Below are 22,374 nucleotides of genomic sequence, written 5' to 3' on the forward strand. Positions count from 1 at the left end.
CTGTCTGATGAAGGTAGCAGGATAGGTGTAACACAGCCCTGTCCAGGGTGTAAGAAACGTGACAGGTGTAGCCAAGCTCCACTCAGCAATTTGACCCACTTTATAGTCCACTGCACCTACTAACAATCCACAGCACTAACAGGACACACACAGTGCATGCTACAATCAACTGTCTAGCATTAGATAAACAGTGAATGCAAACCTTTGCACAGATAGGACATGTGCTTGTAATCATGCATTGGATATTATAGTTCTCCACCATTGACACCTCACAATAACTTGTTAATTATTTTTACAGTTACTATGGCAAACTGATCAAGCCAAACAGTAGAAACTTTAAAGAAGAACACAGCTGGAGACAAAATGATATAGGGAGTAGATACCAGGGGTCCCTTGGCCAGTGAGGGCCAGTGTCTCTATGGAGGCCCCCAAGCCCCCAAAGTGTGTCCAGCTGGGGCAGAGGGAGGAGGGAGATCAGCGGGAGGAGAGAGATCAGGGCACTGATGGAAGCCCAACACCATGCATTGACAGTGGTGAGGGAAACCAGCTGTAATCATCTGTCTGCCAAAGACTAGGAACAAATGTGTATACTATATGTATGAAGAGTGTTGAATAAGTCATGAGGTCCCACTTGAAAATGTCAGATGGTCAAATGTTTGAATACAGAGGCTAGGTATTAAAATGCAGTGTGTTTGCTCTTTCGGTCCTGGGCTGAAGAGGTCAAGGTAGAGGCTTCAGTTACACTCCCAAGGGTTTGTGAACTTCATGACATATTTATCTGCTGTGTACATTAGGCCTACATGGAGATGGTGTTCTTATGTTTTTCCCTTAAATAGCGTCTAGCATGTCATGTTACTTACTTGTTAGTTAGTAGATTCTGTTCACTGTTCAGCGTCATTGTCACAGCAACGTGTTTTGGTGTGACTGAATACAGCACATTGCTCACCTTTGCTAGAACACTGTATTACTATATGTACCCCAAACCCCATGTAGATGGATGGAGTTGTGTTTTCCCTCCTCATATTCAGACCCACTAGGAGAGAGAGACCCCGGTAAAGACCAGCAGAGCAAAGCCCTGTGCCAGCGACACACTCAAATGTTCCTGAACCTCACCACAGAGAAGGGCCTACAGCAAATACCATGTAAGCCTACACACAGAACCCTTAGAAACGTAACACTGACTAGCCATTCATACTAAACACAGACTTGGCCTGGGTACCACTTATAACACTACCATCAACTAATAGCACATGAGAATACAGTTTGACTTGAATGCGTAGCTTATAAAGTGGTTATTACAGCCACTGTATCTGACTTGTGTGTCTATGTACGTGTGTATATCAGCGCCACCAGGTGAGGGAAGAGTGAGGCGCAGCTTGCTCAACCTGCCCATCATCAACCCAGAGAGACTGCGGACAGCCAAAGTACTGGTCGACAAAGCTGTAAAGGTAAGAATCTAAAATAGCACAACCCTCCAATAATGTGATACTTAAGGTAATGTCGATACTATTTATCTCTCTCTCTCTCTCTGTGTCTTTATCTCTCAGATGCGTATGGTATTTTCCATACAAGGTCCATACCCTGTGGTTCGGGCTTCCCTGAAGGCGAGGGGTTGGGTAGAGCGTCGCCTGCCGCGTCCAAACCAGCACTGGAGCCGGTGCCGTGGAGATGATGGGAATGATGCTGATGACAGTGATGATGACGATGGTGAGACAGGAGGGCCACTGCAAATCTTTTAGTAATTCATTCTCACCAGTTTGTTAACTATCATTGTCCATTAGCCTAAATACTAGATTGTAATCTTCCTCTATGCTCTGCTTAGACAGCCCAGAGGACAGAGAGGAAGACCCAGATGACATGTATGACCTCATGGTAATAGAACGGAAGTGTGTGTTTGTGTGTGGGGGGTGTGTGGGGTGGGGTGGGGGGTGTGTGGGGTGGGGTGTGTGGGGTGGGGTGGGGTGGGGTGGGGGGTGTGTGGGGTGGGGTGGGGGGGGTAGCACACAGTTTTTATGTCTTTCCCCGACCTTCTATCTTACAGTCTCGCATGGTGAGGAACGAAACGTCATATTTCTATTGGACGACACGTAGAGAGACAGTGGACAACCGCTCATTGCGAAAGGAGCAGATGACCAATCACTATGCCAAAGCAGGCACCTTCACCACCAAGGTTTGATGGCTTTCACAGGGGAGACCCTGAAAAGAACAAACTCTTTACCTTTTCACGGTCTTTGATCATTTTTATACTCACCTCACCTATGTAGGCTATGCCCGTCTCTCCACATTTTAATCTTCCATCACTCTCTCCATCTCTCTCACTCTCCATTTCTCTCTCTGTCTCAGGTTGGGTTGTGTGTGAACCTGAGGAACCTGCGTTGGTTTGATGCTGCAGACCTTGACTCCTTCTTCCCACGTTGCTACAGGCTGGGAGCAGAGGATGAGAAACATGCCTTTATCGGTCAGAATCGTCACCGCTCTCTTTCCCCTCCCCGCGTTCTGATATGCCTATTTCCCCCTTCTCTATCGGAATGCCTCACTTCTATAGTCTTAGGGGGATTTACAGTACTGCCTGTCCTTCTCTTTCATTTTCCATACTTTTGGGGGGGGGGGGGGGGGGGGGGGGGTGTCTGTAGCCTTGATCATCTGTTTTCACCTTCCTCTGGCAACCTCTCTATCTGACTTGCTCTATTTCTCTCTCTCTGTCTCGCTGTCTCTCTGTCTCTCTCTCGCTATAGAGGACTACAGGAGGACAGCCTGCACCAGCCTTTTACAGTGTGTTGTGGAGAGGAGTCGGGGCGAGCGGGGAGAGGGAGAGGGAGGTGGCACAGCTGGATCAACTGACCAATCATGTCAAAGTAAGACATTCCTCACAAAAAGAGGCATCATCAATCCCCCCAATTTAGATCAAAGGGAGCTACAGGCTTCATTGTCTTGTCCAATCCCTTAGGTCAGAAAAAGGCATGCAAGCGTCGAGCCATTTCAATGGTGGTCTCCAGAATGATTGATAGTGCACTAAAAGTTTGCCAGGACTTCCTGGACAGCTTGGAACACAATGACATAGACATTGCCTTGGAAACACCGCCATCCCTAACAGAACAAGAGTGGCTGGAGTTCATCCACAATTACTACCTGGTTGTCCAGTGAGTACTCCATATAGTATGATCATTATGTGTCTCTGTCATGTCAGTACATGCATCTCTTTGTCAGTGTATCTTAGTGGCACTTCTCGCTCCCTCCCTCTCTCTCAGTGATGGTGTAGAGATAGAGGAGAGTGTTCACTATGTGAACAGCTGTCAGGCTATGTTGCGGAAGCTTCGTGATGTCAGTCCACAGCTAGACACAGACGGCATCCACAACATCTGGATCGTCAAACCTGGGGCCAAGTCCCGGGGCAGAGGTGAGTTCAAAGAGGGGAAGAAGAGATGCTGTATCCTAATGCTGTATTTACCTATAATATTTATTTGATGCTGCTTATAGTGTAGGCCTACAGTAACTTCGTTTTTGTGTCCCTTCCATGTCCCTCCACCTGTGCAGGCATCATGTGTGCCAAGCGGCTGGATGATATCCTGAGGCTGGTGGACAGTGACCCAGCCCTGATCAAGGATAGTAAGTGGGTGGTGCAGAAGTACCTGGAGCGCCCCCTGCTGGTCCACGGCACCAAGTTCGACCTGCGCCAGTGGTTCCTGGTGACTGACTGGAACCCTCTCACTGTCTGGTTTTATAAGAAGTGCTACCTACGCTTCTCCACCCAGCCCTACTCAGTAGAGACACTGGACAGGTAAGGGGGGCATCTTTACCCTGTTGCTACTACATTTTACCATGTTGATACCACATTTCACCTTGTTGCTAATTTCCTATGGTCTCATCTCTCCTGTTCCCCTCTATATCCCCCTTCTGCCAGTTCTGTCCACCTGTGTAACAACTCCATCCAGAAGCACTTTCAGCCCTCCCAGCAGCGTCACCCAGAGGTGCCTGAGGACAACATGTGGTCATGTGACCAGTTCCTGGCCTTCCTGTCTGGACAGGGCCGAGCAGCACAGTGGGGGTCTGTGGTGGTCCCGGGGATGAAGAAGGCTGTGGTCCATGCCCTGCAAACTGCCCAGGACCTGGTGGAGTCACGCCGAGGGAGCTTCGAACTCTACGGAGCCGACTTCATGCTAGGTGTGAATTATGTCACTTAGTTGCATCAGTATTTGTTTTTGTTGGCAGTGAAGTTCAAGTTTTGTTGTCACATGCACAAGTACAGTGAAATACTTAACTTGCAAGCTCTACCCAAAAGTGCAGTAATCCATCAATATCAAAATAGTATAACTAATTAAAATATATATATATACGGTGGCTTCAGAAAGTATTCATACCCCTTGACTTATTCCACATTTTGTTGTGTTACAGCCTGAATTCAAAATTGATTAAATATAATTTTTTCTCACCCATCTACACACAATACCCCATAATGGCAGTGAAAACATGTTTTTCAAAACGTTTATATAAGTATTCACACCCCTGAGTCAATAATAATAATAATAATAATAATATGCCATTTAGCAGACGCTTTTATCCAAAGTGACTTACAGTCATGCGTGCATACATTTTTGTGTATGGGTGGTCCCGGGGATCGAACCCACTACCCTGGCGTTACAAGCGCCGTGCTCTACCAGCTGAGCTACTTTGTAGAAGCATCTTTGGCAGCGATTACAGCTGTGAGTCTGTCTGGGTAAGTCTCTAAGAGCGTTCCACACCTGGATTGTGCAACATTTGCCCATTATTCTTTTCAGAATTCTTCAAGCTCTGGCAAATTGGTTGTTGATCATTGCTAAACAACCATTTTCAGGTCTTGCCATAGAGTTTCAAGTAGATTTAAGTCAAAACTGTAACTCGGCCACTCAGGAACATTCACTATCTTCTAGGTAAACAACTCCAGTGTAGATTTGGCCTTGTGTTTTAGATTATTGTCCTGCTGAAATGTGAATTCATATCCCAGTGTCTGGTGGAAAGTAGACTGAACCTGGTTTCCACTAGGATTTTGCCTGTGCTTTATCTCTATTCCGTTTCTTTTTTATCCTGATTTTTTATATATATTTTTTAAATAAAAAATGTATGGGATGGAGATGAGTACTTTGCTTACAAAGAAGACAGTGAATGTTCCTGAGTGGCCGAGTTACAGTTTTGTCTTAAATCTGCTTGAAAATCTATGGCAATAATTGCTTTCTAGCCATGATCCCCAACATCTTGACAGAGCTTGAATAATGTGTTTAAGAATAATGGTCAAATATTGCACAATCCAGGTGTGCAAAGCTCTTATAGACTTACCCAAGAAGACTCACAGCTGTAATCAATGCCAAATGTGTTTCTAACATGTATTGAAGACTATATTTTAGTTTTAAAAAATGAATTTTTCTTCAACTTTGACATTTGAGTATTTTGTGTAGATTGTTGACAAAAAAATGAGAAATAAATTTTAATCCCACTTTGTAACAATAAAATGTGAAGAAATCCAAGGGGTCTGAATACTTTTGCAAGGCACTGTACATGTAAACAGGCGTAATAGTGACCAGTAGCAGGATAAATAGGTAGATACTAATATGGTGGGACATCTTCTGTTCCAAAGGTTGTGACCTAAGGCCATGGCTGATTGAGATCAATGCCAGCCCCACCATGGCCCCCTCTACAGCAGTGACAACACGCCTGTGTGCGGCCGTGCAGGAGGACACTCTCCGGGTGGTCCTGGACCGTCGCCTGGACCGAGGGTCACACACTGGGGGCTTTCAGCTTATATACAAACAGGTTAGGTGTGTTGGTGTGTGTGCCTTTTAGTTGGAAAGGGAAGTTTAATGTACCCCTGAATAAGAGGTTGTACAGATGTTTCTCTTTCTCTCTCTCTCTCTCTCTCTCTCTCTGTCTTTGTCTCTGTCTATAGGCAGCAGTGGAGGTGCCTCAGTATGTAGGGGTCAACCTGCTTGTTGAGGGCTCCCAGATCAGACGGCCCCGCCCTCCTCAAAAAGCCTACAAATCCTCTAAGTGTCGTACCAACCAACCAGCGCCCAGACGCCCACATCAAAGCAAGGAGAACGAGGCTGTGGCAGAGAAAACCAAGCCGGCCCCTTCTAAGAAGGGTCTGAAGGCTGAGGTACGACACCTCACCTTCTCTGGCATCAGAATCCAGACCCCACCTTCTACTGAGAGGCCCCTGGCCGGGGAGTCCTGGAGGCTGCAGCGTCTGGGCCTGGGCCTGGTTGACTCCCTCCAGCTGCCCCCTAGGGCCCAGTCCCGCTCCATGGACTGCTGGCGGAGACCCCAGGTTATTGTGCCCTGGTCAGGGCGAGCACGCCCCTTTGCTGCCCCTGATATCTACAAAGGCCCTGTCCTTCCCCTGGATGTCGTCAGCCTTCAAGACCCAGACAGGGAGCCCAGTGCCCTGCTTGTGCCAGCTCCTCTGGTCCCCCATGCTGAGTTCAGGTTCCAGAAGTTTCTCAGGCAACAGAACCTCCACCGTAGGGTGATAAGGACCGCATGTGTAGGGAGAGGAACTCACAAGAGCTCATGATGGGTTATGGATGGGTTATTGAACCATTCACTGACTGCTGCCTGATTTTGAAAGCTGTCTTTTTGCACTCAGCCATTGTAGGCCTACCTCATCATAATAAAGTCCATATTGAATCCACTTACATTTTCAGTCTTGGTATGTTTTGCATTTCTGTATTTCCCTTTATACTGCTGTCATTTATTAAGATAACTGTGTACTGTAGTCTTTTTGTCCAACTTGGAAACCTGGTCTCAGAGCATTTCGTATTATTCTGTACTAAATCTGAGAGGCTCCATTTAGTATGTGTTACGTTTCATATGGTATGTATTAACTTATGGATGTCCATCACCCATTTCGTATGATATGTTACGAATTACAATTCGTATTATACTTTACTTATTATACGCTACGAATATGCGCAGCGTACAATATGTTATGAATTTGCTAAATGTATGATATGTTACGAGTTCTAGCTAGGTGGCTAATGTTAGTTAGCTGGCTAACGTTAGCTAGGCTAGGGGTTATGGTTAAGGTTAGGAGTTAGGGGAAGGGTTAGCTAAAAGGGTTAAATGGGAGGGTTAGCTAAAATGGTTAGGCTTAGCTAACATGCTAAGTAGTTGCAAAGTATCTAAAAACTAGTCAAAGCTGCTAATGAGCTAAAATGCTAAAGTTGTCCATGATGAGACCCGTCATTCATGGCAGGTGGGGCATTTTTTGCTAAATAAAAAAATTAAATTGGGGGGGGGTTGCCTGTTTTGCATGTTATCTTAGCATTAATACGTGTCACATATCAGCTTGCAAACAATGTAAAAAAATTAATAATAATAATAGAGTTAATAAAGCCACATACAAACATCAAACTCTTTTTTGCTTTCTTGAGTAAGGCAGCTCCAAAATGCAGGTGTTTCAGCCTAGCTCAGTGCTTTCTGTGGTAGTGGGGCTGCCAGCGGAAAATACGGAGCGTAGGGGTTGGTAATGTTATCTAGTTGCGCTGTGATTGGCTCAGTGTTCTGTCACTCATGGGGACACTACATCACCGCCAAATCTAAGGGTAGAGCTAGAAAATTCAAGCCCCTTGGGTGCTGCCATAGAGTTACATTAGAAGTGCCCATCCAAGAAGGCTCAAGGTCATTGGCCACAGATACAATGATGTCAAATCACGTTATATCTACAGTAGCTTTGATTGGACTGATCATGTCAACATCATACTTTCAAAATCTTAGCTTGCAGTCATCATCATGAATCAAGTCAACAATCTACTGGCAAATCCTTTTTAAACCTTGTCATATGAAGAGGAATAATGAAGAGAAATCATAGATAAAACGTATCAGTGCTCATTGGACATAAACATTACACAACAAGTTGGAAATCGCAAATTCAACAATGAGTGGTTTGGAAGGAATCAGTGGCTAACTGTAAGCATTGCAAAGCAATCACTAGCCTGCTATTCAGTGGAGTGCCTGTGTGGTCCCAAGTCTGGGTTTAATGGTCTCTTTTCCAAGTTTAAAATGATAAACATTCAATATTGGCCATGCTGTCAATCCAGCATGATTTCTGCCACACTCAAAACAACTGTTAACTCCGAACTGGGAAATCTGACTTCAGTGAGTTCAAGACAACTAGGAACTCTGGAAAAAAAACGAGCTCCGAAGGGGAAAATACGTTTTGAACAGTCATCCAACTCGGAATTGTAAGTCGGGAATTTGGGCCTCTTTCTAGAGCTACGATCTGAAGATCACTGACGTCATCATGATTCGAACTTGTTTTTTTCCGAGTTCCCAGTTGTCTTGAAAGCAACATAAATCCAGAGAATGACAGACTTTGATGACAACATTTGCCCACGAAGGACCGCCGCGCCACCTTCCTGTTCAAGTGAGCACAGCACAACAAGGTGAGTCCAAAAATGTATTGTTTGCTGCTGCATAAATGATGTAATATGCCAGGGAGATATGTATACTGTAGCTAAGAAAGTAATACTAAGTGTATGTTGTGTAGTAAGCTGTTAGTAGCCCATGTGCCTCACCCTAATAATTTGGTATATTTTCCCCTCTTAATTTCGCCTACTGTTCTGACTTGGTGGTGCACATGTAGCCTACAACCTATTTTAGAGAAATGTAATCATCGAATATTGTAAGAGCTTTCATTGTCTTCTTATATGCCCCCTTTATTTATCATACGGGGAGAATGCTATCAGAACGGCCCATGTTCTGAATTCTGTCGCTGTACATTTCAAAAGTGCTGAACAAATAAGTTATATTGACTACGTCCGTCCTAGCCTGCTCATTAATGCCTTAATCGAAATTACGGATTGCCTCTTATCTGCTTGTCGTCCCCTTATGCCATAGTTTGTACATCTCAATTGTCAGTAGAAACCACATTTGTTTAAGCAAGTCAGCCATATCAGCTATGTTTTTTTTAAAGGCAGTAAATGAAGCTGAATGAACTGTTTCGCTGCCAGATAAGGCTCTGCTGATAGCCAGGTGTAGCAGTGGTAAGGTGTTCGGACTGCTGTTGGGACAGCTTTATGTAGGCCCTAACCGTTTGTCACCATTATAGTGCAATTAATGTATTGTTTAATGTTGTGTTGTGCAGTGGCTTTGCTGGCACGCATCCCCATATATATATATTTTAATGCCTCACCAAGATTTACATGCTAAAATCATCACTGAACATAACACATCATACTAATTTGAGTGTCCCGGTTTTACTATGGTACGTCTAGTCTATGAGACCTGGCTGAACTTGTTGGAAGTGCTGCTTGAGTGAATGGTGGGAAGCGCCGACGTCACAGTTTTATGCACGTCTTGGGCGTCCACGTTGGGGAACGAGTTTTCTGTATTTGCAGGAAAAGATGGCAGCGTCCGTGTGCCGAGTCGGTAGCACTGTGGGTCGAGCCCTCGCCAAAGCCCGTAGCGTAAGTATTCAGGAACATCTTGGTATTTGAGGGGTCTGTAAGGATGTTAGAATAATGACGTTGTTGGTTGGGATCTGCATTTTCTTCACGTCGGCAACTTTTATTGAAAAGTAGGCATCTGTAGCTAGCGCTAACCAGCTTACTTGTATGTAGCTAACATTGGTAACGTTATGTAACCAGAGCACTGATGGCTAGCCGGTTAGCATTAGCTTGGAGTTAGCGCAAGGTCAACTCACTGTCAGCAAAGGCGCAATGTCTCACTGTAGAAACCGTAATATGAGTGGGAATGTTGACATCCATGTTTAACACTTTAGTCAACCTATACCTGCGTTGCTTTATTCGCTTTTAAGAACTAACAAGGTCATTTTGACCATCCTTCCGCGTTGTCCTTAATATTTGCCCTAATGTTAACCAGTTAGCTAACCAGCTACCTAACGTTACCTCTGTCTTGTCCAACTGGATGCTGTCTGACAGTAGTTGACCAGTTGCGTTGCTAACTCTGGTAATGAAGTTCCACTGACTTTAGCTAGTATGTTAAATTTAACTCGCTACATAGCTAGTCATTAATTATGTGACCTCAGTTTCCTTTGACTTCAAACTGTGGTGTCGGGCTGCTTGGCTAGCTAGTTAGTGGGTGAAGTGTTGTTGGTGGACCCTCAGTAAAGATACAAATATCCCCTCCTTACCTCCAACTTATTAGTAGCTCAGTTGGTAGAGCATGGCGCTTGCAACGCCAGGGTTGTGGGTTCGTTTCCCACGGGGGGCCAGTATGAAAATGTATGCACTCACTAACTGTAAGTCGCTCTGGATAAGAGCGTCTGCTAAATGACTAAAATGTTGAGAAATCTCTTGTCAGAGCCATACAGTGTTGTAGGCTAACTATCCTCTTCCTCTCTCCAGCCCATCCTGCTGTCTCTGCGGCGTGGCCAGGCTACGGTGACCTACGCCCAGAGCCTTCTGGGAGCTCCTGAGACCCGCCTCACTGCCCTGGACAATGGCCTGAGGATCGCATCGGAGGAGACCGGACACAGCACATGCACTGTAAGGACCTGCTGTCATTGATCATACAATCCAAGTACTCATCTTGATGGATTTGGGTAACATTGCCTAGTAAAGGCATTTACTTAGTCACATTTCAGATGAACCTGACTATTTGTTGGCGCGGCATAGTATCTAGCTAAGTTCCACCTCTGTCTCTCAGGTTGGGCTGTGGATCGGCTGTGGAAGTCGCTATGAGACTGAGAAGAACAATGGAGCTGGGTTCTTCCTGGAGCACATGGCTTTCAAGGTACACAACAGCCCTGACATCTGGGCAATCTACCTTCAGTCTCACAAGGGGCTAAACGCTTACTTTACTACTGCACCAGACTGGCCCAAAACGGTTTCTCTTACACCCCCCCCGTCCCCCCCCCCGTCCCTTTCCCCTTGTTTCTTTTCCCCAGGGGACAAAGAAGCACACCCAGATGGCCCTGGAGCAGCAGGTAGAGTCCATGGGCGCTCACCTAAGTGCGTACACTTCCCGAGAGCACACTGCCTACTACATGAAGACCCTGGCCAAAGACCTGCCCAAAGGTGAGCCATACTACCCAGCATAGCAGACACTTCAATGAGGCAGGGTTAAGGCATGGAGACTGTTTATAGTGTGTATATGGGTTCTTATAAGCCCTTCTAGTTCCACAGAGGTTGGGTGAGTGTGTTTGTGTGTCTAGTTGTAAAGCTCCTGTTTCCTTTTGGTAAATTAGTTTCCCATGCCTGTGTTGAACTTCAATTCCCATGGTCTCCAGTAGTCCTTGTCGATTGCTATGTATACTGAAGTGCTCCTCTCTCCAGCGGTGGAGCTGTTGTCAGAGGTAGTGCAGAGCAATGCCCTGAGCGAGGCTGACATTGAGCAGCAGAGGAGTGTCGTGCTGAGAGAGCTGGAGGAGGTGGAGGGCAGTCTGCAGGACGTGTGTCTGGACCTGCTGCACGCCACAGCTTTCCAGGGTACCCCCCTGGGACACAGTGTGCTGGGACCGTCCCAAAACGCCAGGTACACACACAGAGAGCCTACCAGGGAATCCTATTGTGTCAGAGCATGCTAGGGCCAAACCAAAACACCAGGGAAACTCACACATACACATGTTATAGAATCCTGTTACATTTCACAGCACTCCTAGTTAGTTGAGCAGTAAAGGTCTGTCTCTTCCCTTCAGGACTTTGAGTCGACAGGATCTGGTAGATTTCATCAGGAGCCACTACAAGGCCCCCCGCATGGTGCTGGCAGCTGCTGGAGGTATGTCTCCCATACATCAACACTGCCATGTTAAGGCTGTATATAGAGGTATTACATGCCAATACCAACCGGCCCTGATTGTTTATTTTATTTTATTTGAGTGTAATGGTTGTCTGTGTTTGTAATGGCTCACTGCCTGTCTCCTGTGTAGGTGTGACTCATGAGGAGCTGGTTGGGTTGGCCAAACAGCACTTTAGCGGAGTTTCCTTTGAGTACGAGGATGATGCCGTGCCTGTTCTGTCCCCCTGCCGCTTCTCTGGCAGCGAGGTGAGGAGCGCTCGTGTCTCAATGTGTGTGTCCGAATTGACAGATGTCTGAACAAGGGCACAGGTATATGGAGGACTAAAAGTGCCACAATTAAATAAATAAATACACCATTAAATAATTACTTAAATGTGTCATTAATTAATTAAAATTAGAATTAAATACATAAATGTGTAATTAAATGTATCATTAATTAATTCAAATACCGATTCATTTTATGTAAAATACATATATAATTATTTCACTATTTACATTTACATTTCATGATCCTGCATTGCAGTGATTCATGAATTACTTAAAACTGTCAAACTGACCCATCAAAGTCAGTGGGCGGGGCTAACGCGAATCTAGTCTGATCCATTGCTTTGGTCTGAAGTAGAGTAGGCCAACCTGGATAGAGACAATGGAGGATCTCCGTGAACTTTCCAGGGAGTTGGTTAGAGACATTTTAAACTTAGCAGAGGATGTAGAAGCAGGACCTGCTGACATTATCCGGAATTGATTTGTCTTGGCTTGATGCAGAGGGTAACCAATCAGGCGTTAGGTTCCGCCTACCAACTTTTGATGGGTCAGTTTGACAGTTTTAAGTAATTCAGGAAGCACTCCAACGCAGGACCATGAAATGTAAATGTAAATAGTGAAATTATTATATATGTATTTTACATAAAATGAATCGGTATTTGAATTAATTAATGACACATTTAATAACACATTTATGTATTTAATTTTAATTAATTAATGACACATTTAAGTAATTATTTAATGGTGTATTTATTTATTTAATTGTGGCACTTTTAGTCCTCCATACAGGTATCCCATCAGAGCTTTTCTTATTTTTTCGATTTGGAATGTTAATATGTTGTCTCCTCTCTCCCTCTGTAGATCCGCATGCGTGATGATGATATGCCCCTTGCACACATTGCTATCGCAGTGGAGGGTGCCAGTGCCGCCAGCCCAGACATCGTGCCTCTCATGGTGGCCAACTCCATCATTGGAAGCTATGACATCACTTTCGGTGGTGGAAAGCACCTGAGCAGCCGCCTTGCTCGTCTGGCCTCAGAGGAGAGTCTGTGCCACAGCTTCCAGGCCTTCCACTCCTCCTACAGCGACACTGGTCTGCTGGGCATCTACTTTGTCACCGACAAACACCACATCGATGACATGATGCACTGGTCACAGAACGCTTGGTTAGTCGTGATTTCCAATAGATACACTTAAACACTACACATGGATACACTCCTGGTCCAACAACTTATCCTCAGTCTGTGTAATTTTTACATATTTCATTTGATGGTATTGACACTCCCTTGTTTTCTTTCTCTCTACCTGAAGGATGAACTTGTGCACCACAGTGACAGAGAGTGATGTTGCCAGAGCCAAGAACGCCCTCAAGGCCAGCCTGGTGGGACAGCTCGATGGTAAGAGCTCTACCTCCTCACAGAAATACCTCTCCCTGTTCAACACTAACACTGCCGTACTGCTCTCGTGTAGGAACGACGCCGATATGTGATGACATCGGCAGGCACGTCCTGAACTATGGCCGCCGTATCCCTCTGGCCGAGTGGGACGGCCGCATCGATGTGAGTACAACCCCCTTCCATGCACCACATATACAGCTGTTACACCTCCCCTACCACCTAGAGCAGTGGTTGCACGTACTGCCAAATTCTCTAAAACGACGTTGGTAGAGAAATGAACATTAAATTCACTTGCAACAGCTCTGGTGGAAATTCCTGCAGTCAGCATGCCAATTGTACGCTCCCTCAACTTGAGACATCTGTGGCATTGTGTTGTGTGACAAAACTGCACATTTTGCGTTCATATTTTTGTTCAATATATATATTTTTGCCGACCCCACTGCAGTTCCCCCATATCCCGACTTTGAATACCATTGATCTAGAGGGTGCTCTTTCTGTGCCTCTCTGATCTCACTCTTTCTCCCCCCACCCCCTACTGCATTCACCCCACATTTTTCTCACCACCTCTCTCTCCCCCCGTCTCCCCCTCAGGCTGTGACGCCCAGGATGGTGCGTGACGTCTGCTCCAAATACATCTATGACAAGTGTCCCGCTGTGTCTGCTGTTGGTAAGTTACCACACATCAGTATTCCTTCCAAGCAGCCTTTGCACCTTAATCCACTTGCCAGGATAAAGAAAGCACATAGTTTGAAAGTCCAGCTAGTGGCTACCTAGCTTGCTAATGTTCTGATTCCTCAAGCCTTCTCTCATCTCGTCTTACTGTCTTTTTCACTCTGTTCCACAGGCCCCGTTGAGCAGCTGCCTGACTACAACAGAATGCGCAGTGCCATGTACTGGCTCCGCTTCTAAGAACCCGATAGTGTTGCTCTCTGCGTGTCCGATTTCTGCTCTTCCTTTCACTCTCCTCCACTCCCTTACTCCTCCCATCACTGCAAGAGTGAAGAACTGAGGACTGCCTCAGCTCATCAGCACAGACCTGTATCTGCACCATCAAAGGTCCTGCTCCTCCATCTCTCTCTCGCACCCCCCTCTCCTCCTGCTACATTAGTTCTAGTTGGTTATGAGGGAAAGAACCACTGTGTTGAGGGTGTGAATAAGTTCTGAGTGTTCTGTTTCCCTGTAATTATCAATAATTACCTCTCGAGAAAGATTGTATTACGGAAGATTCTTGTTAATATCACTGAGCCTTTTCATGCACCTGGTACTGTTCTGAGGAAGGGGAAGAGAGGGGGTCACCTGAACACATTCAGTCATACATATACAGTCAAATCAGGGCACTGTACAACCAGTTAATGTGGAGCAGAAGTATTTATGAATTGATGTAACATTTTGTTTCTGTCCTATTGTACATAACAGAAGCTCTCATAACGACAAATTCAAATAAAACATTGTAAAATACTTAGTTTTTGAGTCATTGTCCCACACACATAGAATTAGATTAGTAAGACTTAACATGTTATGATCTATCCTTGTTTTGTAGTTGACAAACATGTTTAGCATCTCTAAGCCTACAAGCCACTTTGGAACATTACATAAAAATAAAAAAAAGTCTAATAAATCCATTTTAATATACACCATCACAATGAATCCATTATTTTAGGTAGGTCTAAAGAAACATGATATGAAGAATATGTATTTCAGAAGAATAGAATATGAGTCTGCATACTGTATGTTATCTGGCTATGCGCCATGCTGTAGGCTAGTTCATGTAGCAGACAACATATGCTTAAGACATTGTGTGTGGAGGGGGGTTTATAAGCTGACATGGAATTGTTTTAAGATGGTCATACCATGGCTCATTTAGCTATTTGATTTTCAATTTTGGGACCCCTTTAGGTATGAATAATATATCCAAAAAAACATTTGCTACGCTATTGAAATGGCCTTTAGTACCAAAACCCATAGAAATGCATTGAATAACATTCATAAATTACAAAAAAAGACAAGTCAAAAAATAAATCATCAGGAATAAGGTTTTGAAGTGACTGCCCTATATCTAGGAGATAAAAGAAAGCTCAGGAAATATATATTTTATTTTACACATATTTAACCCCTTTTTTTGGTGAGGCACAAAACTTCCTCCATACTTCCATTCATTTTTTAAAAACCAGTACCAATTACCTTCAGTGTTCGTGAGAGACTACCAGTCTCTTCTTTCCATAGAATGCAGCTAGCTAGTTTAGTCTACTCAAACACCTGGCTCAAACAGAGAGGGATGCTATGTTAGTTAGCTGTCCAACACTGGAACTCTTCCAAGTCAAGGTAAGCTTTTGGTTGTATTAATTTATTGCCCGCCAGTGTAACTGCTAAACTGCTTGCTGTACACTGTACTGCATGATTGTAGCGGGTTTATTAATGCGTTATTTCTAGTAGCTAGCTATGTTGACTATGACGTTAGCTAATATGGTGACAACGATATAGCGGTTATGGTATGAAGGTTTGGCTTGGAAAGTTTTTTTTTTGTTGCCTGTCACAGACAGCTGTTGCATTGTGCACTGAAGTCTACAAGCGAAGGGAAAAGGTGAGAGGAGGAGAGCCCGTAGATGCGAGAAGGAAATACAATTAGCAAATGATCAATGAATATGGCTGCTATGAAAGTGAACTGTGTTTGCGGTGATCAGGGGTGTATTCATTTTGCCGATTCTGTTGAAAAACATTTCTTAAACGGAAGCAAATGGAACGAAACAGGGATAAACGTACCTTAATTTGTTCAATAGAAACTCTTGTTTGCAACTGTTGGACTAATGATTACACCCTAGATCAGCTAGATGCAGGCAAGAGTGTGCAAGGCGGTATTGAATGTGTCACTGTCTGCCACCTTGATTACTCACATTTTTCTCTCGACCTGTGCACCTACATTGTAAACTTTCATTCGTAGGTTGTAGCAACCTCATGATGGTATAGCGGTATTGTTAGAGAGGGGTAAAGATAAAGATTTTGGGAAAGATATAGGGAAAATTTGAGTGTCATGTAGTAGCCTAAACTTATCGATGTTACATTGAGCTGGGTGAATGGAATATGAATGACAGTCATCCAATATACTGTAATAGAAATAAGGCCATGCTCATTCAAAAAAATATTATCCTCCCTCATCTTAAACGGCACAGACCGCCACTGATATACAGTACATTCTGACATTATTCAGACCCCTTCACTTTTTCCACATTTTGTTGCGTTACAGCCTTATTCTAAAATGGATTCAATAACAAATCCTCATTTTGGCAGTGCATGTCAGAGCAAAAACCAAGCCATTATGTCGAAGGAATTGTCCGTAGAGCTCCGAGACAGGATTGTGTCGAGGCACAGATCTGGGGAAGGGTACCAAAAAATGTCTGCAGCATTGAAGGTCCCCGAGAACACAGTGGCCTTGGTCAGGGGGGGTGACCAAGAACCCAATGGTCACTCTAACAGAGCTCCAGAGTTCCTCTGTGGAGATGGGAGAACCTTCCAGAAGGACAACCATCTCTGCAACACTCCACCAATCAGGCCTTAATGGTAGAGTGGCCAGACGGAAGCCACTCCTCAGTAAAAGGCACATGACTGCCCGTTTGCCAAAAGGCACCTAAAGGGCTCTCAGACCATGAAAAACAAGATTCTCTGGTATGATGAAACCAAGATTGAACTCTTTGGCCTGAATGCCAAGCGTCATGTCTGGAGGAAACCAGGCACCTCAGGAGTGGCTTCGGGACAAGTCTCTGAATGTCCTTGAGTGGCCCAGTCAGAGCCCGGACTTGAACCCGATCGAACATCTCTGGAGAGACCTGAAAATAGCTGTGCAGCGATGCTCCCCATCCAACCTGACAGAGCATGAGAGGATCTGCAGAGAAGAATGGGAGAAACTCACCAAATACAGGTGTGTGAAGCTTCTAGCGTCATACCCAAGAAGACTCAGGGCTGTAATCGCTGCCAAAGGTGCTTCAACAAAGTACTGAGTAAAGGGTCTGAATACTTATGTAAATGTGATATCAGTTATTTATTTTATTTTGCAAAACAATTTGAAAACCTGTGTTTGCTTGGTCATTATGGGGTATTGTGTGTATATTGATGAGGGGGAAAAAACAATTTAATCAATTTTAGAATAAGGCTGTAATGTAACAAAATGTGGAAGGGGTCTGAATACTTTCCAAATGCACTGTATGCATAACACCATCAGCTTGGGCAGGATCAGATGGATGGAGACATGTCAGGACCAGAGATGTTTCTGTTGTACAACACTTCTTTACAGAAGACTGGACTTCTAATTTACACTTCAGTGAAGGACTCACTAACGGATGTTTGGTCCAGATTATTTTATTTATTGATAATACCAGAGTTGACTATGCCGACATCCCTTGATATGTCCCCTGATGCAGTGTAAATTCTTTTTTTACACAGCTGCTACTGGCGAAAGAAAAGAGGAAACTGAAATGCAGATGAACAAACACGATCCCTTACCCTCATCTCCCTTTATTTGTGCTTCAACTCCCCCCTCTCTAACTGTATCTCCCCGTATCCCCTTTTCCCTTATACTGTACATGCCACTAGGAAAGGTCAACAATATTGGACCACTATTTACCTGCTCCTGAGACGGTAAATCTACTATCTCTGCCTGTTCTCACTCCAGATATGACTAGCTGTATGGCTAAACCAAACCTGAACCCTTCCCGCAACCTAACCATTCCATGCCCAAAACAAAAAATATCAACATGTAATCTGTGAGCATGTTCTTCAAATCAGTCATCTCCAGGAACAGAACACAGTTTAGCTCATGTCTGGATGGTTAGTCAGATAAATTAATTAATTACTGATGAGTTGTGGACAAATAGCAGGCAAACAGCTCATTGGGGTTATCTTGTTTGGCATATACATGAATAAAGCCTATTTAAAGAATCATTGTCAAACCCCGAGCTGTGTAAGGACACACAAGTCTGTTCCTGAATGATATGGACATTGTGACGTAATCTCACATCCCTATGAGGACATCATCATGTATGCTCTTATCTATGCCAGTGGTTTTCAACCTGTGGTCCACGGGGGAATGTTTTTATTTTGTCTAATTATTTTCTTCAAACAATAACAATAGTTGGGAGTATTAGTATTAACAGTCTTATAAGCTATTTTATCTTACTTTTCACAATGAAAATATTGTAGTTTATAATAATAATAATAATAATAATAATACACCATTAATCTGTTATCGTCACTGATAAAATTGACTAAATTTAGGTTGGGAACCGCTGATCTATGACTGGGTCTGCTGGTGGAACTCTTGATATTCTTTCTGGGGGTCAGAATTAGGTTCAAGCCGTCTCTATTTCAGGCTGTTCCTTTCTGTGGGTACAGAGACTAGGGGCTAGCTTATGTATCGCCTCCACTTATCTGACTACGATGTATGATGCGTACATGACCTCCATACAGGGGTCACTGACTGAGGCGGGGCCTTGTCTCTGTGGCCCTCAGGGTCCAGTCCCTTGGCTCAGGCTGTGTAAGTAAGACCATGGTTATCATTAGTCAGATGAGGATAATGTCTTGATGGGCTAGAGGTCACAAAGGAAACGAGAGGCTTGTCTTCCTCTCTCTTCCTTCCGTGGACAGCTACTTCCCCTTTTCCCTCTTCCTGAGGACTTTCTCTCCAGCGGCTTTTCTCTCTATCCCTCTTTTTTAGTTCGGAGTGGCTGCGGTTCTGGATTTTCTGGAATCTGACTTGCCGTGGCTAAAGATTTCTGCGCATGTGCGCATGCAGGTGCTGCTGCTGCTTCACCGATGAACGCATTTGTCTGGTGTAGCCTATAAAACGTCATGTGCACAAAGGACATGGTCGACAGGTTCAAACTATTGCATTCTATGCCTTAGTAGGCTATTAAGCATAAGCGCAATTTAATGTTTTTTTTTTTTCAGGAGGAGAGAGGCTCCATGCAGTTACAGGTAACTGCCAAAATAAACGAAACACCATCATAAAGTGTCTTAATAGGGCGTTGGGCCACCACGAGCCAGAACAGCTTCAATGCAGCTTGGCATAGATTCTACACGTCTGGAACTCTATTGGAGGGATGTGACACCATTTTTCCACAACAAAATTCCATAATTTGGTGTTTTGTTGATGGTGGTGCCGTCGTGGCAGACGCTGTCTCAGGCGCCACTCCAGAATATCCCGTAAGTCTTCAATTGGGTTGAGATCTGGTTGGTGACTGAGACGGCCATAGTATATGGTTTACATTGTTTTAATGCTCAAACCATTCAGTGACCACTCGTGCCCTGTGGATGGGGACATTGTCATCCTATGGGGGCTTAGATGTGGTAGCCAAAATGGCCTGCCCAGCATTTTTATACATGACCCTAAGTATGAGGAGATGCTAATTGCTTAATTAATTAACTCAGGAACCACACCTGTGTGTCACGCCCTGACTCAGGGGACTCTTATATGTTGAGTCAGGGTGTGTATATTCTTTGTTGTGTATGTTCTATGTTGTATTATCTAGTATGTGTAGATCTATGTTGGCCGGTGTGGTTCCCAATCAGAGGCAGCTGTAGCTCGTTGTCTCTGATTGGGGATCATACTTAGGCAGCCTATTGGCACTAGTGGGTGACACTGTGTGGAAGCACCTGCTTTCAATATACTTTGTTTCCCTCATTTACTCAAGCGTTTCCATTATTTTGGCAGTTACCTGTATTTTATATGTTGTGCACAAAAGACATGATCAACATGTTCGCACAAACTCGCAGATAGTTTTTTGCCCCAATGCAAAACTCAAGTGGGGAGTTACATGCAGCTATCTAGGCAGCATATCAAACACAAACAAGACAAAGACACATTTTACATTTACATTTACGTCATTTAGCAGACGCTCTTATCCAGAGCGACTTACAAATTGGTGCATTCACCCTATAGCCAGTGGGATAACCACTTTACAATTTGTTTTTGTTTTTCTTTCTTTATTTTTTTAGGGGGGGGGTAGAAGGATTACTTTATCCTATCCCAGGTATTCCTTAAAGAGGTGGACACAGTCTAATTAGCAATTTAATGTTATTTTCGAGTCATCATTGCAAACATTGGCTAAGCAGGAGGCAGACAGGCAGTCAAAGTAGTAGTGTTCTTTTTCAGCAACTCTGGCTAATGCCTACGATATGGTAGCAACTACAAAGATTAGCCTAACTCATCACATTAAACGCAGATTGTGTTTGCTCCAATTCAATGTCAAAACTTCGTATTCGCAGCCACAGCCTTTTTTGTTTCTCCTCTTTCTTCTTCACGTGCTATCGGTACTGGTGCAGTTCTAGACAGGGATGATAAATGGGTCAACACGTACTGAACACACACCCAAGACATTGGTAATTGATCCGTTGATCTCATTGATAGATTGATTAACTCAGCTACAGTGAAACCCTAGTTGCATACACCCTCCAGTTTACTGTTGGCAGGACTGACAGACGGAATCTGTCAGTAGAATGGCTTTGCTGTCACAGCACTCAACAACACAATGATCATGAGTGGCAGGCAAAGTGCTGTGACAGGCGAATGGCCCTTCATGTGAAGTCAATCTGATCTGAGTAAAATAAATGACACTTTCACTTCTTCCACTCTGAAAATTAGATCATCACATGCAAAAGGCAAAATGTTAATCATGATAACTTCAAAATCAGATATAGGGATCTGCATTCAGTGTTCCAATTTTTTTTAAGACATTTGAACCAGATGTAGCAACCATAACCATAGTGTCGTCACTTGATACAGGTGGACCTAATGTTTAAGGATGTTGAAATGTTGTATCATAAAGAAAAAACACTTTGGTCGCCTCATAAAGTGTACAAAGCATTTTTGCATTTTCTCATACTGATCAAGAAAACTCAAAATACATGTGAATAATCTAGCATATCTAAAGCATGGTAAAATATGTGTTTATTATCTCTTTGTGAGAGATGATGGGGGTAATATCCAATCTAGACAGAGCCAAAATTGCAATTACCATCATGTTATTTTTAGACAAAGAGGGTGATAGCAAACAATGACAGAAAGGGAAATGAGACAAGATGAGAGGGGAGGGCAAGGGACGGAGAGATGTACAAGATAAACAGAGAGTAGGGGGAGAGGGAGATGTGACGGTGCAGTAACACGTGGACGATAGAGAGGGAGGACGGTAGAGTCTTGGGTAACGAGAGAGAAGTCCAGTTGAACATCTGTTCGTGCATTACAGTGGTCACTTCTTTACTTGCTGGGCAAAGACTGACTGAGAGATACAGAGAGAACCAGAAGAAAAACACTGCCACCACCCTGCATCTAAGAGGAACGGGACAAGTGCCTTTTGGGGACCTTACCACTCCTAAGTCGTGACATTGGGTAAGACCTTATTGCTGATGATTACATGTTTTATACTTTCCAAGGATGATCCACAACTTTCATAGTAAATGTGATTGTAAAAGGAACTCTAAGGAATGAGAATGTCTTTAATTATCAATTGGACCAAGTGTTGAATGGTCTGATGTACTCCAGAAATAGAGTTTGAAGGCCAAGGCAGAATTTCTACACTGATGTACCAAGTTAAGAATGTTTGGGAGTTAAGTAATCAGGTAGAACCACTGATATGTAAATATATCACAGTGGGTAACCATTAGTCATGGTAATTACATACCATGAAGGAAACATTAATGGTGTGCCATGCCATCATTACAAGGACCATGAGGGAACCATGCTATATTTAGAGCAAATGAACAAATCTGCCTCAAAATTGTATGATGATTTTCACTCTAAAGTTTCCTCTCCGCCTTTCCTCCCTCAGATCAACTGTGCTTACCATGTCAGGCATGCATCTGTGTCTGTGCCTGGCTCTGCTGCTGCCATGGTGCAGCCAGTGCCAGAGAACGGGCTCTGCCCCTGCCAAGCTGGGAGAAGAAGACACAGAAGGAGACCTGTTGGCTGTCAACATCGTAAACCGCAGTGGCATCCTGG

At 44.1% G+C, this 22,374-nt stretch overlaps 2 protein-coding genes across 2 annotated transcripts; both read left to right on the forward strand.

The window, feature by feature from the left end:
- Window positions 1-418: 418 nt before the first annotated feature.
- On the forward strand, window positions 419-6,584 carry LOC311138614 (tubulin monoglycylase TTLL3-like; the record flags this gene model as incomplete). Its single annotated transcript, XM_084173374.1, has 14 exons — window positions 419-533; window positions 1,029-1,142; window positions 1,345-1,448; window positions 1,548-1,707; window positions 1,823-1,872; window positions 2,042-2,170; window positions 2,344-2,458; window positions 2,736-2,855; window positions 2,948-3,140; window positions 3,249-3,397; window positions 3,535-3,778; window positions 3,902-4,161; window positions 5,609-5,784; window positions 5,918-6,584. 14 exons carry the CDS (start codon window positions 419-421, stop codon window positions 6,542-6,544), a joined length of 2,556 nt encoding a protein of 851 aa, XP_084029500.1. The 3' UTR covers window positions 6,545-6,584.
- A 2,748-nt stretch (window positions 6,585-9,332) lies between these two features.
- On the forward strand, window positions 9,333-14,849 carry LOC311138615 (cytochrome b-c1 complex subunit 1, mitochondrial-like). The gene is made up of 12 exons (XM_084173375.1): window positions 9,333-9,437; window positions 10,338-10,478; window positions 10,639-10,725; window positions 10,880-11,009; window positions 11,268-11,466; window positions 11,630-11,709; window positions 11,861-11,976; window positions 12,856-13,160; window positions 13,306-13,391; window positions 13,465-13,553; window positions 13,983-14,058; window positions 14,236-14,849. Exons 1-12 carry the CDS (start codon window positions 9,375-9,377, stop codon window positions 14,298-14,300), a joined length of 1,437 nt encoding a protein of 478 aa, XP_084029501.1. The 5' UTR covers window positions 9,333-9,374; the 3' UTR covers window positions 14,301-14,849.
- The last annotated feature ends 7,525 nt before the right edge of the window (window positions 14,850-22,374 follow it).

The sequence above is a fragment of the Coregonus lavaretus genome (assembly GCF_964263955.1).
Source record: "Coregonus lavaretus genome assembly, chromosome: 12".
In the NCBI taxonomy this organism is placed as follows: domain Eukaryota; kingdom Metazoa; phylum Chordata; class Actinopteri; order Salmoniformes; family Salmonidae; genus Coregonus; species Coregonus lavaretus.

What these genes read in the sequence shown, in the direction of transcription:
- LOC311138615 (XM_084173375.1), top strand. Translation starts at nt 9,375, where the DNA reads ATGGCAGCGTCCGTGTGCCGAGTCGGTAGCACTGTGGGTCGAGCCCTC. An exon ending in GGTGCTGGCAGCTGCTGGAG is followed by an intron (nt 11,710 to 11,860) that starts GTATGTCTCCCA and finishes TCTCCTGTGTAG; the next exon opens with GTGTGACTCATGAGGAGCTG. An exon ending in AGTGGGACGGCCGCATCGAT is followed by an intron (nt 13,554 to 13,982) that starts GTGAGTACAACC and finishes TCTCCCCCTCAG; the next exon opens with GCTGTGACGCCCAGGATGGT.